Genomic DNA, 17,209 nt, shown 5'->3' with positions numbered 1-17,209 from the left:
CAGCACTCTGCCCGGTTCTCTCTGGTTCGTAACCACTCTGGACAATCATCCCGTACGGACACTCCTGGACTTTTACCGCTTGCCCCTTGTGTCCCGGCTGCTGCGCATTTAGGCCTTCCGGGGTGATTGCCGGACAGTCCCTGTATAGGGGTTCGCTCTGGTGGTCTCCCTGGGGGAGTCCGGTGCGTGGCCCCGGGAATTCCCTCCGCTCCGTTTCTGGAAGGTATTGGGTGTATTTGTATTGCTGTGTTTGTTCCGTTGTTATCTACCGTGGTTACAGATTATAAAACATCTTGTATCAAAAACTCGTCTCTGCTGATCATTGCCCTACGCTATCGAAATCCTCAGAACATATAATAAGTATTACATTATACTCAGGCCTAAAAAAGAGGATTTCGCTGGGGCAATGACTGAGACACGAGGAGTAGATCAGCTCTTTTCTATGATTAACTCCTTGCAGCAGGAGATGGAGGTGGTGCAGACTAAACTTAGAGATGTGGAGGCACAGCTGGGCCATGATCACCAGGTACTGGGTCCGGCTATACAGGATTTGCAAGTCAGAGTGGAGGCTCAGGAAGCCGGCCCCACTACGTCCGTATCAGCTGCCGGTATGCCTAGGTTACCCCCATTCCGTTTCAATGGTGACCGTGGTCAGTTTCGTGGATTTGTGAACCAATGTATACTGTTTTTTGATGTACATGCTGATTATTACCGTTCTGACCGGTCCAAAGTGTTATGTATAATTATGTTATTAACCTCACGAGCACTGGCTTGGGCTAATCCTATGATAGAGAACCGAGACATCCGTTTAAATCACCTAGATGATTTTCTGACCGCAATGGCGCAAATGTTTGATGATCCGAATCGCCGTGCTACCGCTGAATCGGCTCTCCTTTCCTTACGTCAGGGAAAGCGTTCTGTCGTTGAATACGCCACTGAATTTAAGAGGTTAGTGATAGACACCGACTGGGGAAACAATGCATTATTGTCTGTTTTCAGAAAGGGGTTGTCCGGTACCATCAAGGACGAGTTAGCTCGTTCCGAATCTCCAGGGGATTTTGAACTGTTTCTCCAGCACTGTGTGCGTATTGATACCCGCTTGACGGAACGTAGACAGGAAAAATGGGCGGCTGTAAACCGTGTAAACAACTTTACATTTCCTTCCAGAGAACCCGCTCTCAGGACGCCACGGGAGGCCGAGGACGTTCCTATGCAAGTAGACTCTCTGCAAAAGCGAGAGACTAATGAACGTCGCGAACACCGGCTCCGTGAGCGTTTGTGTTTCTATTGCGGTCAATCGGACCATTTCTTGATCGACTGCCCGAAACGTCCGAATCGCCCAAATAAGGTATTGGCAGCCATGGCAGAGTGTGACAACACGGACGCAGAGTCCGATATCTCTGAGGCAAGTGGACACTTGGATGCGGTATTTCCCTTGACTGTAATGTCAACCTCACCGAAGGACTCGGAAGGGAAATATACCCATTGCTCGCTCCCCATTCAGATCCGGTGGGAGGGACAGCTAATACCTACCTCTGCAATGATAGACTCTGGGGCAGGGGGAAATTTCATGGACTCTTCTTTTGCCAGGAAACACGGTATCCGGACTCAGCAAAGATCCTCACCGGTTACCATGGAGACGGTAGACGGATCTCCGTTAATCTCTGGACCAGTCGATCGGGAAACCGTACCGCTAGAATGCGTCATGAAACCAGGTCAGCAGGAGACCCTTGTTTTCATGCTAATTTCATCTCCTCATTTTCCGATTATTTTAGGTATTCCGTGGCTACGGTCTACAAATCCGGTCATCGATTGGGAAACTAAGGAAATATCCTTCCCACCGCAGAATATTCCGACCATTAGTCCAGCTGTTCCGGTTCCAGTACCACCAAATACGGAGAGCACTGTACAGGTACCTGTTTTACCCCCGGTTTACCGTGACTTCGCTGATATATGCGACAAAAGAAAAGCCGACCGACTTCCCCCGCATAGACCATATGATTGCCCCATAGACTTACTCCCAGGGGCGGAGATTCCGTTTGGTCATGTCTACCCGTTGGCGGCACCTGAGCTAGCAGCACTAAAAGAGTATATTGATGAAAGCCTAGCCAAGGGATTTATTCGTCCGTCTACCTCCCCCGCAGGGGCACCCATCTTTTTCGTGAAAAAGAAAGAGGGGACTCTGAGACCCTGTATTGACTACCGGGAACTGAATAAAATAACCATCCGGAACCGGTATCCGTTACCGTTGATTCCTGAGCTATTGGAGAGGGTCCAACAGGCAAAAATATTCACCAAATTGGACCTCCGTGGGGCATATAATCTGCTTCGTATACGTCCCGGAGACGAGTGGAAGACCGCGTTCCGATGTCGGTACAGACATTTTGAGTACCTAGTGATGCCTTTTGGACTTTGTAACGCTCCCGCAGCATTTCAACATCTTGTTAACGATATTTTTAGGGATATCATGGACCAATTCATGGTGATCTATCTGGACGATATCCTAATCTTTTCTGATTCTCTACAGGAACACCAGGAGCACGTCAAGACCGTACTTACCCGTCTGAGGGATAACCACCTGTACATTAATCTGGAGAAATGCGAGTTCCACTGCTCACAAATACAATTCTTAGGTTATGTCATCTCTCCTCAGGGACTAAACATGGAATCTAGCAAGATACAAGCCATTCTGGACTGGCCGGAACCGGGAAACATCAAGGAGGTACAACGCTTTGTCGGTTTTGCCAACTTTTACCGACGCTTTATCCGTAACTTTTCAGAGATTGTCCGTCCCATCACTCTGTTAACCAAGAAAGGACAGAAGTTTGTGTGGTCCGCCCAGGCCCAGGAAGCATTCCATCGTCTCAAGGTATGTTTTACCTCAGCGCCAATATTAGTCCATCCGAATCCCGCACTTCCCTTTATCGTGGAGGTCGACGCTTCCGACTATGCATTAGGGGCCATTCTTTCTCAAAGGACCGGGGACAAGAGTCTCTTGCATCCGTGTGCCTTCTTTTCCCGCCGGTTGTCCCCTGCAGAAAGGAACTACGACATTGCGGACAAGGAATTATTGGCGATTATTTCTGCTTTCAAGGAATGGAGACACCACTTACAGGGAGCCGCGCAGCAAGTGATAGTACTCACAGATCATCGGAACCTGGAATTTCTGAAGTCTGCCAGGTGCCTGTCTCCACGGCAAGCCCGTTGGAGCCTATTTCTTAACCAATTCAATTTTGTCGTTACATACCGTCCAGGTTCACGTAATGGGAAAGCCGATGCCTTGTCCCGAATCCACGCCGTGGACTCCGTGCCTGGAACCCCGTCTCAGACCGTGTTATCGGATGCCAATTTCGTTGGAGTAATCCAGGACCAGGACTTGTGGAAGGACATCAAGCTGGCCTATGATGGTGACGTATTTCTTGCTGCCCCCCCGAATGATGTAACGCTTGTTCTTCGGAATGGTGTGTGGTTGAGAGAGCGACGCATTTATGTCCCGGAGGCCGTAAGACTTCGGGTTCTCAAGTTGGTCCATGACTCCGTGTTGGCTGGTCATAGGGGGGTACAGAAGACGCAAGAATTTCTGAGCCGTTTTTTCTGGTGGCCTACTTGCTTAAAGGATGTGAAGGACTATGTCCACTCATGTGTGGTTTGTGCCCGGTGCAAGGTCCCTCGTGTGGCTCCTACGGGACTCCTCCAACCGTTACCCGTGCCATCTCGCCCTTGGGGGTCTATCTCCATGGATTTTATTGTGGAGTTGCCAGTCTCATGCGGACACAATACCATTTTAGTGGTGGTAGATCGATTGACTAAAGCTGCTCACTTCATTCCGTGTACCGGTCTTCCCTCAGCCGCAGAGACAGTGGATTTGCTTATCCAGAATGTATTCCGATTGCATGGGGTACCAGACGAGATCATCTCTGACCGGGGCGTGCAGTTCACGTCTAGATTCTGGAAGGGGTTTTGTACGGCACTCCAGATTGATGTCTGTTTGTCTTCTGCATACCATCCTCAGACAAATGGGCAAACCGAACGGACGAATCAAACCCTAGAACAATACCTTCGATGTTATGTCAGCCATCTCCAAGACGATTGGTTGAAGATGCTTCCGTTGGCGGAGTTCTCATATAACAACACTCAGAGCAGCTCCACTAAGGTAACGCCCTTTTTCGCTAACTTAGGTTACCATCCGAATGTTTTGCCTAGGTCACCGGTTGCGGTTTCGGTGCCAGCGGTGGAGGACAGATTGACAGAGCTACGACAAAATCTGGAGGTTCTGAAGGACACTGTGGCTACGGCCCAGGAGCGTTACAAGAGGTCGGCCGACACTCACCGAAAACCGGCACCCATGTACAAGGTAGGGGACTCTGTATGGTTGTCCACCAAAAACCTGAGATTGGGTGTTCCTTCGCAGAAGCTGGGACAAAAATTCATCGGTCCATTTAAGATCACCGGGATCGTGAGCCCTGTGGCCTGTCGGCTACGGTTGCCGCACCATCTAAAGGTACACCCGGTCTTTCATGTGTCTCTCCTCAAACCTGTCTCCCATAATACGTTTCGTGGTCGTGTTGTGCCTCCTCCTCCGCCTGTGATGGTCGACGGCGAGGAGCAGTTCGTGGTTGAGGACATTATTGACTCCCGGCTCCATCGTCGTCGGCTTCAATATCTGGTACGTTGGCAGGGGTACGCCCCCGAGGACGATTCCTGGGAACCGGTGGGTAACATTCGGGCACCCCGGAAGATCGCTCAGTTTCATCGACGGTTCCCGGACAAGCCGGGCCCTGATCCGTCCTGAGGCCGTCTCTGGGGGGGGGAGTAATGTCAGGTTTCCAGGTTTTCCAGTTCTCTTTTGAATGAGCTTGCCCTCAGTTAACATGGAGTTTTAAGGTTCTGTTGCCCTACTTCCTGTCCAGCTGCTTAAAAGGCCGCCTCTCAGCCCAGTCCAGTGCCTGAGTATACTGCTTGCTGTGTGCTCCTGCTTTGCTGCTGCTAATCCTGATTGCTTTTGGATCCTCCTAAAGACTACCGACCGACCGACTCTGGACCTTACCCGGTTTCTCAAGCTGTGACTGGATTCCGTCTGCCATCTTCGGTCAGCACTCTGCCCGGTTCTCTCTGGTTCGTAACCACTCTGGACAATCATCCCGTACGGACACTCCTGGACTTTTACCGCTTGCCCCTTGTGTCCCGGCTGCTGCGCATTTAGGCCTTCCGGGGTGATTGCCGGACAGTCCCTGTATAGGGGTTCGCTCTGGTGGTCTCCCTGGGGGAGTCCGGTGCGTGGCCCCGGGAATTCCCTCCGCTCCGTTTCGGGAAGGTATTGGGTGTATTTGTATTGCTGTGTTTGTTCCGTTGTTATCTACCGTGGTTACAGATTATAAAACATCTTGTATCAAAAACTCGTCTCTGCTGATCATTGCCCTACGCTATCGAAATCCTCAGAACATATAATAAGTATTACAGATGGCCTGTAAACCAGAAGTGCCCATTGTAAGGAAGTGGGTCTATTGTAGTATAGCCCTTAGGCAGGGCAGCCAAAAATTGGGAGGCTCCACATTGTCCCTGGATAGAGACGTGCATGATGGCCTGTAAACCAGAAGTGCCCATTGTAAGGAAGTGGGTCTATTGTAGTATAGCCCTTTGGCAGGGCAGCCAAAAATTGGGAGGCTCCACATTGTCCCTGGATAGAGACGTGCATGATGGCCTGTAAACCAGAAGTGCCCATTGTAAGGAAGTGGGTCTATTGTAGTATAGCCCTTAGGCAGGGCAGCCAAAAATTGGGAGGCTCCACATTGTCCCTGGATAGAGACGTGCATGATGGCCTGTAAACCAGAAGTGCCCATTGTAAGGAAGTGGGTCTATTTTAGTATAGCCCTTTGGCAGGGCAGCCAAAAATTGGGAGGCTCCACATTGTCCCTGGATAGAGACGTGCATGATGGCCTGTAAACCAGAAGTGCCCATTGTAAGGAAGTGGGTCTATTGTAGTATAGCCCTTTGGCAGGGCAGCCAAAAATTGGGAGGCTCCACATTGTCCCTGGATAGAGACCTGTTAGGTTCTTAGTGCGTCCGTGCTTGCATTTAAAAACAGCACGTGTGTGCCTGTTGGTGGCAGCGTTCAGGTGCACTTGTGTGCGTTTTGCACAAACTTGGATATAACGCACAAGTCTAGTGAATACACATCAGCACAGCATTGCAAAATGCGCAAGGGCGTTGGCAACGAACAAGGAAGTGGACGGGATGGTGGTGCAGGCAGAGACCGAGGTCGTGTGCAAGCTCTAATTTCGCCACAACAAAGGGCCACATCTACTCGCTCGCACATCCTGTCCCAAATTCTTGGGGACCGCAGCAGTACACCGCTCTTGAACCAAGACCAGTGTCAACAGGTTGTTAGTTGGATAGCGGATAATGCTTCCAGTCAGATTGGCACCACCACAAACACTCTATCTTCCACATGGTCAAGTGTCAGTAGCCGTGATACTGCACCGCACATTTCAGAACCTAATCCTTCTTCCTACCACCAGGCCGAGTACACGTCCACGGACATTCGGAAGAGCTGTTCACGTTTCCATTCACACATTCTGGCCTCTCGCCATCTCCTGTTGAAGTGGGTCATGACGAGATTGTATGTACAGATGCCCAAATATTTGAGCAGACACGTTCTCATGAAGTTGTCAATGTGTCTCAACAAGGGGTGGACGATGATGAGACACAATTGTCAGGAAGTCAGGAGGAGGAGCAGGGTGCGGAAGAGGTAGACGACGTGGTGGATGATCCAGTAACTGACCCAACCTGGCAGGAGGATATGCAGAGCAAGGACAGCAGTGCACAGGGGGAGGGAGGCGTAGCATCCCAACAGGCAGTAAGAAGCAGGGTGGTGGCCCCAGGCAGAAGTCAGGCAACCGTTCCCCGGAACAACAACACGACACAAGGTGCCTGTACAAATGTTAGGTCTTCCCGAGTCTGACAGTTTTTTAAGTTGGCTCCAGTTGATTCTAAAAAGGCCATTTGCAACACCTGCCGTGCCAGCATCAGCAGGGGTACCAAAACTAGCAGCCTGACCACCACCAGCATGATCAGGCACATGTCAGCCAAGCACCCGACTTTGTGGGATGTACAACAGAGTCGAGGAGCAGTGCTTGCTGATGTCACTGCTGCGTCTTCGCTTGTTGTGCATGCGAGCCAATCCCCTGTCCATGCTGCCCGCGAACAAGCCTCCTCCGGCCCTGCACCTGCAGTTGCCCACGCAGATATAACACCATCATCAAGCACGTCCTTGTCCCAGTGCAGCGTTCAGTTATCCATTCAGCAAACCTTTGAACGCAGGCGCAAATACACTGCCAACGCCCCACATGCCACACTTCTAAATGCTAACATTTCGCGACTGCTTGCGCTGGAAATGTTGCCTTTTAGGCTGGTGGAGACAGAAGCATTCTGCGAACTGATGGCGGCAGCTGTCCCACGTTACTCGGTCCCCAGCCGCCACTATTTCTCCCGGTGTGCCGTCCCCGCATTGCATAACCACGTGTCACAAAACATCACACGTGCCCTGAACAATGCTGTTTCAGCCAAAGTCCACCTAACCACAGACACGTGGACAAGTGTTTGTGGGCAAGGCCGCTACATCTCGTTGACGGCACACTGGGTTAATATTGTGGAAGCTGGGACCCAGTCTGAGCGAGGGACGGAACACGTCCTTCCCACACCAAGGTTTGCAGGCCCTACCTCAGTCAGGGTTTCACCTACACTCTACAGCTCCGGAATATCATGCTCCTCAGCCTCCTCCTCCTCCTGCGCATCCTCATCCACTTTACCCTCCACACCAGTCCCAAGCTGGAAGCACTGCAGCACTGCCTCGGCGAAGCGGCAACAGGCTGTGCTGAAGCTAATCTGCATAGGTGACAAACCCCACAATGCAGAAGAGGTGTGGACAGCTCTGAAACAGCAGGCAGATCACTGGCTCACACCTCTGAACCTAAAGCCAGGAAAGGTAATGTGTGACAATGGCCGGAACCTGGTGGCAGCTTTGAGGCGAGGCCAGCTGACACATGTTCCATGCGTGGCCCATGTGCTCAACCTCAAGGTTCAGCGGTTTCTAAAGTCATACCCAGAGCTGTCTGATCTGCTGGTAAAAGTTCGCCACCTGTCTGCACATTTTCGAAAGTCACCTACTGCTTCAGCCGGCCTTGCCGGCTTTCAGCACCGTTTGCATCTTCCGGCTCACAGACTGGTGTGTGATGTCCCCACGCGTTGGAATTCAACTCTGCACATGTTGGTCAGGATATGTGAGCAGAAGAGGGCAGTTGTTGAGTACCTGCATCACCTAAGCCATCGGGAAATGGGTCAAACTCCACACATAACACCTGAGGAGTGGAGACGGATGTCCGACCTATGTACCATCCGCCAAAACTTTGAGGACTCCACCAAGATGGTGAGCGGCGATGACGACATTATTAGCATCACCATACCGCTTCTCTGCCTTCTAAAATGGTCTCTGCTCAAAAACAAACATGATGCATTGCAGGCGGAGCGCGATGAGTTGGAGCAAGAAACAGTAGTGGGTGTGGGTGATAACACACAGCCCAGCCTCGTCTCATCACAACGTGCAGTGGAGGACTATGACGAGGAGGAGGATGAAGACATGGAGCAACTCTCCGGCCAAATTGAGGATATGACATGCAGTCATATCCTCGGTTCAGCGTGGCTGGCCAGAGGACAGGGTAGATGATGAGGAGGAGGAGGACAGCATGTTCAGTCATCGTGTTGGTCAGGATACTGAAGTGATGGCTGTTAAGAGTCTGGCGCACATGGCTGACTTTATGGTAAGCTGCCTGTCTCGTGACCCTCGCGTTAAGAACATCTTGGCCGACAATCATTAGTGGTTGGTAACACTGGTAGACCCACGCTAAAAGGAGAACTTTATGTCTCTTATTCCCGAGGCGGAGAGGTCAGGCAAAATACAGCAGTTCCAGAAGACCATAGTCACGGAAGTAGGCAAAGCATTTCCCTCACAAAACGCTAGTGGCATAGGTCAGGAATCAGTGGACAACCAAGGCGTACAGCCGAGAGGGGCACAAGTCCAATCCGCCAGAGGTAGGGGAACAGTCTTTAAGATGTGGGACAGTTTTCTCAGCCCCTCACATACCACATCCCCTGAGGTGCGGGGTAGTGCCACAAGAAATTCTAAGTTTGCCCAGATGCTCAAGGAGTACCTTGCAGATTGAACAACTGTACTCCGACATTCCTCTGTGCCTTACAATTATTGGGTATCCAAGCTGGACACGTGGCATGAATTGGCTCTCTACGCCTTGGAAGTCCTGGCCTGCCCTGCCGCTAGCGTTTTGTCAGAGCGTGTTTTTAGTGCCGCAGGTGGAATCATTACAGATAAACGCACCCGCCTGTCAACTGAAAATGCTGACAGGCTGACTCTGATCAAGATGAACAAGGGTTGGATTGGGCCAGACTTCACCAGCAAATGACAGCGGAATTTAAAGTTTGTAACGGGAATTTGCCATGTACCTCCACTCACCCATGGGTACACACTTCTGGACTTTGGCTAATCGCTGGACTGCTCCTCCTTCTCCTCATGCGCCACCATGATGACCGTTACAATAGTTAAGCCGTTGTTTCAGGTATACCCCCAGTGGTAAATTTTTTCGACCATTCTTTCAGAATGGGCATTACAACGACAGGAGACCCGCTCCTTTGCAATGGGAACAATGTTTTGAGGCTCTCATGCACGTCTCTATCCAGGGACAATGTGGAGCCTCCCATTTTTTGGCTGCCCTGCCAAAGGGCTATACTACAATAGACCCACTTCCTTACAATGGGCACTTCAGGTTTACAGGCCATCATGCACGTCTCTATACAGGGACAATGTGGAGCCTGACGCTGCCACCGACTGCCACACACGTGCAGTTTTTAAATGCAAGCACGGACGGAATAAGAACCTAACAGGTTTTTAGGAGCAACAATTACTGAGACGTTTGACACTATTAGACAATGCTGACGTGTATTATTCACTAGACTTGTGCGTTATATACTAGTTTGTGCAAAACGCACACAAGTGCACCTGTACGCTGCCACCGACTGCCACACACATGCGGTTTTTAAATGCAAGCACGGACGCAATAAGAACCGAACAGGTTTTTTAGGAGCGACAATTACTGAGAAGTTTGACACTATCAGACACTGCTGACGTGTATTATTCACTAGACTTGTGTGTTATATACTAGTTTGTGAAAAACGTGCACCTGTACGCTGCCACCGACAGGCACACACGTGCGGTTTTTAAATGCAAGCACGGACGCACTAAGAACCTAACAGGTTTTTAGGAGCGACAATTACTGAGAAGTCTGACATTATCAGGACTGTTTTAGACTGTGTACACCAGCCCCAGATATGATGAAGGCTGATATACGGTCACCACTAGGAATGGCTATATACCCTGACTTACTGTATACAGCTACAATAGTCCTGAAAGGACTCTTCTGGTCACTAGCCTGTATTCCGACCTGGCTATACCCTGCCTGCCCTGCCTGTATACAGCAACAATAGTCCTGAGAAGGACTCTGCTCCTGTACTCCGACCTGGCTATACCCTGCCTGCCTGTATACAACTACAATAGTCCTGAGAAGGACTTCTGGTCACACTGTTTGCAGCCCTGCTACGGAAATAACTATAAAGGGCCGCAAACCTTTCCCTGAAGCAGCAACACTCTCCCTGCACTGACTGTCTGGATGGCTGTGTGCAGAGCACAGCGCGCCCACCGGTATAAAGGCTCGGTCACGCTCTGCAGGCCGGCCAATCACTGCAATTCCACAACTAACAGGGCTGTGGCATTGCAGTGGTCTGCCAGCCAATCCCTGCATGAGGGCTGGCTCTCAAAAGAGCGCCAACATGCAGGGATGAAGACCACGAGTACAGCACGAGTATCGCGAGATTACTCGGTCCCCGCCAAGTAGCCCGAGTACAGTGATACTCGTGCGAGTACCGAGTAGTGACAAGCATACTCGCTCATCACTAATAATTAGTCAGGTTTTGTTTCATCCATTTCGAGTGATATAAATTTATTTTGCAGACCATCTCAAAAAATTGAGGTGTGTTGGTCAAATTGAAGTGGGAAAACAACCTTTGTCTAGTCCATTTGCGATGCTTGACTCTAATATTTGCTATCAAAAGTTCATGATTAGTTCCACAGTGTGCTCCTGGCCTTGTTTTTGCATTAATCATTGATGACCTCCCTCTTTGACAAACACAAATGTTGTCATTCTGATTCTTATAGGTCCCATTCGGTGATGTTCATATGTAGAGTCTCCATTTGTGATTATTGCATGAAGGCGTTCAGGTGGACAGTTGATAAAAGTCATCAAATCTTCCTCCAGCCTTGTTTCATTCATCAAGTCCAAAATTTCCAACAATGGTTGTTATTAGTAAGACATGTTGTAACAACTAGTAGATTTATTCTTGAATTCCATAATAAAAAAGTTCAACACCCTACTTTGAAGAATCTGTTGATGATGAGAAGGCTTGTATAACATTGACATGGATTGGCGCTTCATACTGTCATATCAAGATGACGTAATCTTAAACTGGATTATATGTAAGGTCGGAGCCTGCAAGTGTACGGATGAGAATAAAAGCAACAACATATCGTCAATTATTCTTACAAAAATAGTGGAACCAATGTATGTTGGCTGGAAATGTCCGGATTAAGTCCATCTGAGTTCGCTAATTCAGTGTAAGTCAAATTCTGAAATTGAAAAATTACTATAATAATGGAAAAAATCAGCATGGATTCATAAAATATTCACAAAAAGTTAGAAGCTCAGTCTTCTAAAATGATAGACATAATGTCGGATTCTCCAAGGAATGTATTTACGTAAATAAGAACCATTAGTCTCCGAGGTGATGGATATGACCCAACAATTACTTTAATATTTCTGTTCCTACTACTTGACAGAAAATGTTTTATTGGGGTCAAGTAATATTGGTCATCCTCTTTAGATTAGCCAATAATAACTTATTATCCAAACCTTTAAAAGCGTATATCTGATGATATTGATACTGATGTTGCTTCATTACTTCATTTCATTGATAGATAGATGATAGATAGATAATGGATAGATAGATAGATAGATAGATAGATAGATAGATAGATGGATGGATGGATGGATGGATGGATGGATAGATAATGTATAGATAGATTGATAGATGATAGATAGATGGATAGACAGATTGATAATGTATAGATAGAGGGATGGATAGATAGATAGATAGATAGATAGATAGATAGATAGAGGGATATATAGATAGATAGATAGAGGGATAGATAGATAGATAGATAGATAGAGGGATAGATAGATAGATAGATAGAGGGATGGATAGATAGATAGATAGAGGGATAGATAGATAGAGGGATAGATAGATAGATAGAGGGATGGATAGATAGATAGATAGATAGATAGATAGATAGATAGATAGATAGATAGATAGATAGATAGATAGATAATATAGCTACTTGCCTTGTTAGGATTTTCTGCTGTGATCACCCAGACACACTGGGCATTACTGTCATATTGAAATGGAAAATTAGGAGATGTGAATGTGCCACCTGGACCTTGGAGATTAGAGCCACATGTTTTTACTGAAAATAAAAGAGAAAAATTATTAATTAGTGAAAAAAAGTAATAGAAAAAAAAATCATCCAGACAAATTATATTTCAAAAGAATGAACATGATGTGGAGGGTGCATCATGGCATAATTGACAATTTACCCTAATTTATATAGAGTCACAATAATAAATTTAGCAAAGAGTAAGTTGAACATCATAAATTTAGCAACAAAAACAACCCATCATTAAATCTGTAGTGTCCATTAACTTCTATTATGTCGTATTAAATGTTTTCCCTTTTTCAGCATTCATGTGTGGACAGCCAGTTTGCAAAAGCAGATCACCTCTACATATTTGCTTTAGGAAAAATGAATCTGGACGAAGAGAAGCTTACAAAAAAATTATCTTCGAGTAATATAAAATAACAATTGTACAAATTAACATTGCTATCTTATACCGATAAACTGATCAATATCCTTAAATTAAATGTATATAATAGGTCTAATTAGCTTCATGCTAATTAATCCAAATTAACCTAATTGTATTATATAAACAGCAGAGATGAATTATGAGCAAATTTGTTTGAGGTGATTTGAATTCACCTTGAATTTTCAAAATAAATTCCGATTCCATTGGATCCAATTTTTTTCCAACTTGTTAAGCTTTGCTAATGTCACGCTGTACAAAGGGCTGGTAAGATGTAGTACAGTGTATTCCTCACTAGGTGGCAGCAGAGCAGTGAAGGAGAGTCAAAGTAACACTGTAACAGAAAGGAGGCTGAAGTACAGCAGAGTAACTTCAGCCGGCAGTTCACAGGTGAACCACCAGGGGGCAATAGATTAGTCAAGCAGTCAGGGTCTAGCCGGAAAGCCAAGTCACTGCAAAGGGAGGATCAAAATCAGGTCAGAAAACAGAACCAAAGTCGGATGCTGGGAGATCAGGTATGCACAGGGGAAGACAAAGGGCATAGGGAACAGAAGACAAGACCGGAGGGTTAGGAGACACAAACATGGGAAGGAGGATGAAGCAGGATGGGTAAACAACTGACAAGAGCGGGAAGTCAGGGACTGGGACACATGGACGAACGGAGTAGGTTACAGGTCAGGGCATGGTATCAAGGAGTCAGATCAAACAGGAAAGCTCACCGGAGCCAGTCACAGGCTTGAGAGCAAAACCAACACAGGAATGCAGCTGCAGCAACCAGATATAGTGTCTCCTGAAACTAGAATGAGGCTGATGGGAGTTAACCCCTGACATGACCAGGCCAGGTCTGGGAAACTCTGCAGCGGGGAATACCAGTCCTTGATCATGACAGCTGAACTTTAGAGATCTGGGAAAAGGGTTTAAAAATATAATACTCACCTTGTCACCCACTTATCATACTAAAAACCTACCATCCAGTACCTATTCAATGCTGTAAGCCTTGGTACAAATTGAAGATGTCTGAAGAGGTTGTCATGTGCCAAAGGAGAGAAAAGACCCAAGAAAGCAGAAGACTGGATTCAGGGCTATGGCACTTGAACAAGTAAACTGCTTAAATTTGACCAACTGCCCAAAGATGCATAGCAACATATACCATTGCATGACCAGATTTACCCTCACCTACTGTATCTTCATCCATCTCCTGTAGACTTTGATCCCTCATGGGCAGGTTCCTCACCTACTGTATCCTCACCCACTCCCTGTAGACTGTGAGCCCTCCCGTGCAGGTTCTTCACCTACTGTATCTTCACCCATCCCATGTAGACTGTGAGCCTTCGTGGGCAGGGTCCTCACCTACTGTATCCTCACCCATCCCATGTAGACTGTGATCTCTCCCGTGTAGGTTACTCACCTACTGTATCCTCACCCATCCCCTGTAGACTGTGAGCCCTCGTTGGCAGGTTCCTCACCTACTGTATCCTCACCCATTCCCTGTAGACTGTGAGCCCTTGTGGACAGGGTCCTCACCTACTGTATCTCACCCATCCCTTGTAGACTGTGAGCTCTCCCGTAGAGGTTCCTAACCTACAGTATCTTCACCCATCCCCTGTAGACTGTGAGCCCTCGTGGACAGGGTCCTCTCTCCTCCTGTACCAGTCTGTGTTTTGTATTGTTCATGATTATTGTACTTTTTTTATTATGTATACTGCTTTTCACATGTAAAGAACCATGGAATAAATGATGCTATAAATGATAGTAGTAATAACAATAATAATAATAATAATAATAATAATAATAATAATAATAATAATAATATAAAAATAATTTTTAGATATTCTCAAATATAATGGTTAAATACAGAAATATAAAACTCTAAAAATTAAATGGCTAATATGATGTAGACCAGATGCGTTGCAGTCTGTTTGTCCAGCTACATCTCGATTATATTAATACTAGCATGAATATGAGGAATGAGATTTTTAAAGTCTGCATTTAAATTGAAATTTTCATTTCAGCATCTGTCATAGTCTGAGGAATCCATGATAATTGTTTCAAATATTACAGCTCAAGTATTGTAAAGGTGTATTAGAAGAATCAATAAACTATTCTGACCAGTCAATTTATGAGGTAATAACTCTGGTACGCTTCAATGGATCCCACTTATTCTGAGACCATTTTTTGTGACATATTGTACTTCCTGTTAGTGGTAAATTAGGATAATACTTTTTCCGTTTATTTGTGAAAATATTGGAAATTTGTAGAATATTTTGAAAATTTCCCAATTTTTAAACTTTGAATTTTTATGCCATTAAACCAGAGAGTTATATTACACTAAAAGTTAATAAATAACATTTCCCACATGTCTACTTTACATCAGCACAATTTTTGAAACATAATATTTTTTGTTAGGAAGTTAAAAGGGATAGACGTTTATCAGCAACTTCTCGAATTTCCGCAAAATTTACAAAACCATTTTTTAGGGACCACATCTCATTTAAAGTGACTTTGAGAGGGCGATGAGACAAAAAGTATCCAAAAGTGACACAATTCTAAAACTGTACCTCTTAATCTACTCAAAAGAACAATCAAGAAATGTATTAACCTTTTAGGTGCTTCACAGCAGCAAAAGCAATATGGAAGGTAAAATGAAAATTTCAGTTTTTCCCACAAAAAATTACTTGAGCCCCAAATTTTGCACTTTCACAAGGGGAACACAATAAAATGCACCATACAATTTGTTGTGCTTTTTCACATATCCCATATGTGGTGGCAAATACTGTTTGAGTGAATGGCAGAGAAATAACACCATCTGTCTTTGAAATGCAAAATTAGCTTTAATGGATAGCGAATACCATGTCAAGAGTAATAAAAATAACAGAATTGACACCATTTTGGAAACTATACCCCACAATGGTGGGGTATAGTTTCCAAACTCCTGCCGCTTTTACACCATGAAAATAGTTTTTTAGAAAAAAAATGTTTTTCCATTACTGTATTCTGAGAGCTATAGCTTTTTACTATTTAACTGATGACGCTATATGGTGGCTTGTTTTTCTCTGGACAAGATAAGAGATGAGCGAACCTGAGATTCGCTTTTCGAACTGAACACCAGCTTAAAAAAGTCAAGATTCGAAAGCTTTACATGCGAACTTTGCTCGCGCGAGCAACGCTGTGCTTTGGTACGTTTGGTACTCAGCCCTGTGCGAGCCGCTTGCAGTGTTTGAACGATTCGCACTGAGGGTAACAACAGCACAATTACATGTAGTGTGCAACCCAAAAAATTGATTGAAAAATACCACCCACCTTCCCCCAGAAGTGATCTGCTTATGGCTGCCTATATGTGGGCAGGGACTCAAACTCCAATCAGTTATTTGCTCTTGGGTTTGGGTCAAGCTCGAGCCTGTGTTTAGGCTCATTTGTTGCTGGTGAACTGAACCTCTATGGAACCGCTCATCTCTAGATGAGATGACAGCACCAATACCAAAAGTGAATATAGGCTTTTCTCTTTTACTTGGGGGAAAAACATGAGACATCAAAAGGGTTTGTCCTACTAGTGGGCAACTCCTTAGAAAGGGCAGCATATATCTCACACTTAAGGCCGGTTTACATGCAATGACATTGCTAATGGGATGTTGTTGGGGTCACGGAATTTGTGACGCACATCCGGCCTCGTTAGCAACATCGTTGCGTGTGATACGTACGAGCAACTGTTAACGATCCAAAATACTCACCACATCGTTCATCATTGACACATCGTTCATTTTCAAAATGTTGTTGATCTTCTAGGACGCAGGTTGTTCATCGTTCCTGAGGCAGCACACATCGCTATGTGTGACACCCCAGGAACGACGAACAACAGCGTGTCCTCCAGCAATTAGGTGGGAGTGACCTTCATGCGGCTGCTCTCTGCTCCTCCGCTTCTATTAGTTGCCTGCTGTGTGACGTCGCTGTGACGCCGCACGAACCGCCCCCTTAGAAAAGAGGTTGTTCGTCGGCCACAGCGACGTTGTTAGGCAGGTAAGTATGTGTGATGCGCACTACCGATTTTGTTTGCCACGGGCAGCGATTTGCCTGTGACGCACAAACGACAGGGGCGGGTTCGATCGCTAGCGATGTTGCAGCATATAAAGCACCCTTAAGGTTTAATACAATAACGTATTCACTATATAAATTTAATT

At 46.3% G+C, this 17,209-nt stretch overlaps 1 protein-coding gene across 7 annotated transcripts in view; it reads right to left on the bottom strand.

Moving 5' to 3' along the window:
• The window catches only part of CSMD3 (CUB and Sushi multiple domains 3), a 2,007,504-nt gene that overhangs the window by 1,027,547 nt on the left and 962,748 nt on the right, over window positions 1-17,209 (bottom strand). For all 7 annotated transcript variants that reach the window (XM_075352941.1, XM_075352934.1, XM_075352935.1 and 4 more), the window contains one exon: window positions 12,519-12,640. In XM_075352941.1, the coding sequence (XP_075209056.1) occupies window positions 12,519-12,640 (122 nt within the window). The remainder of the gene's footprint in view (window positions 1-12,518; window positions 12,641-17,209) is intronic.

The sequence above is a fragment of the Anomaloglossus baeobatrachus genome, chromosome 6 (assembly GCF_048569485.1).
Source record: "Anomaloglossus baeobatrachus isolate aAnoBae1 chromosome 6, aAnoBae1.hap1, whole genome shotgun sequence".
Classification (NCBI taxonomy): domain Eukaryota; kingdom Metazoa; phylum Chordata; class Amphibia; order Anura; family Aromobatidae; genus Anomaloglossus; species Anomaloglossus baeobatrachus.
This window is presented reverse-complemented; position numbering and strand designations above follow the sequence as displayed.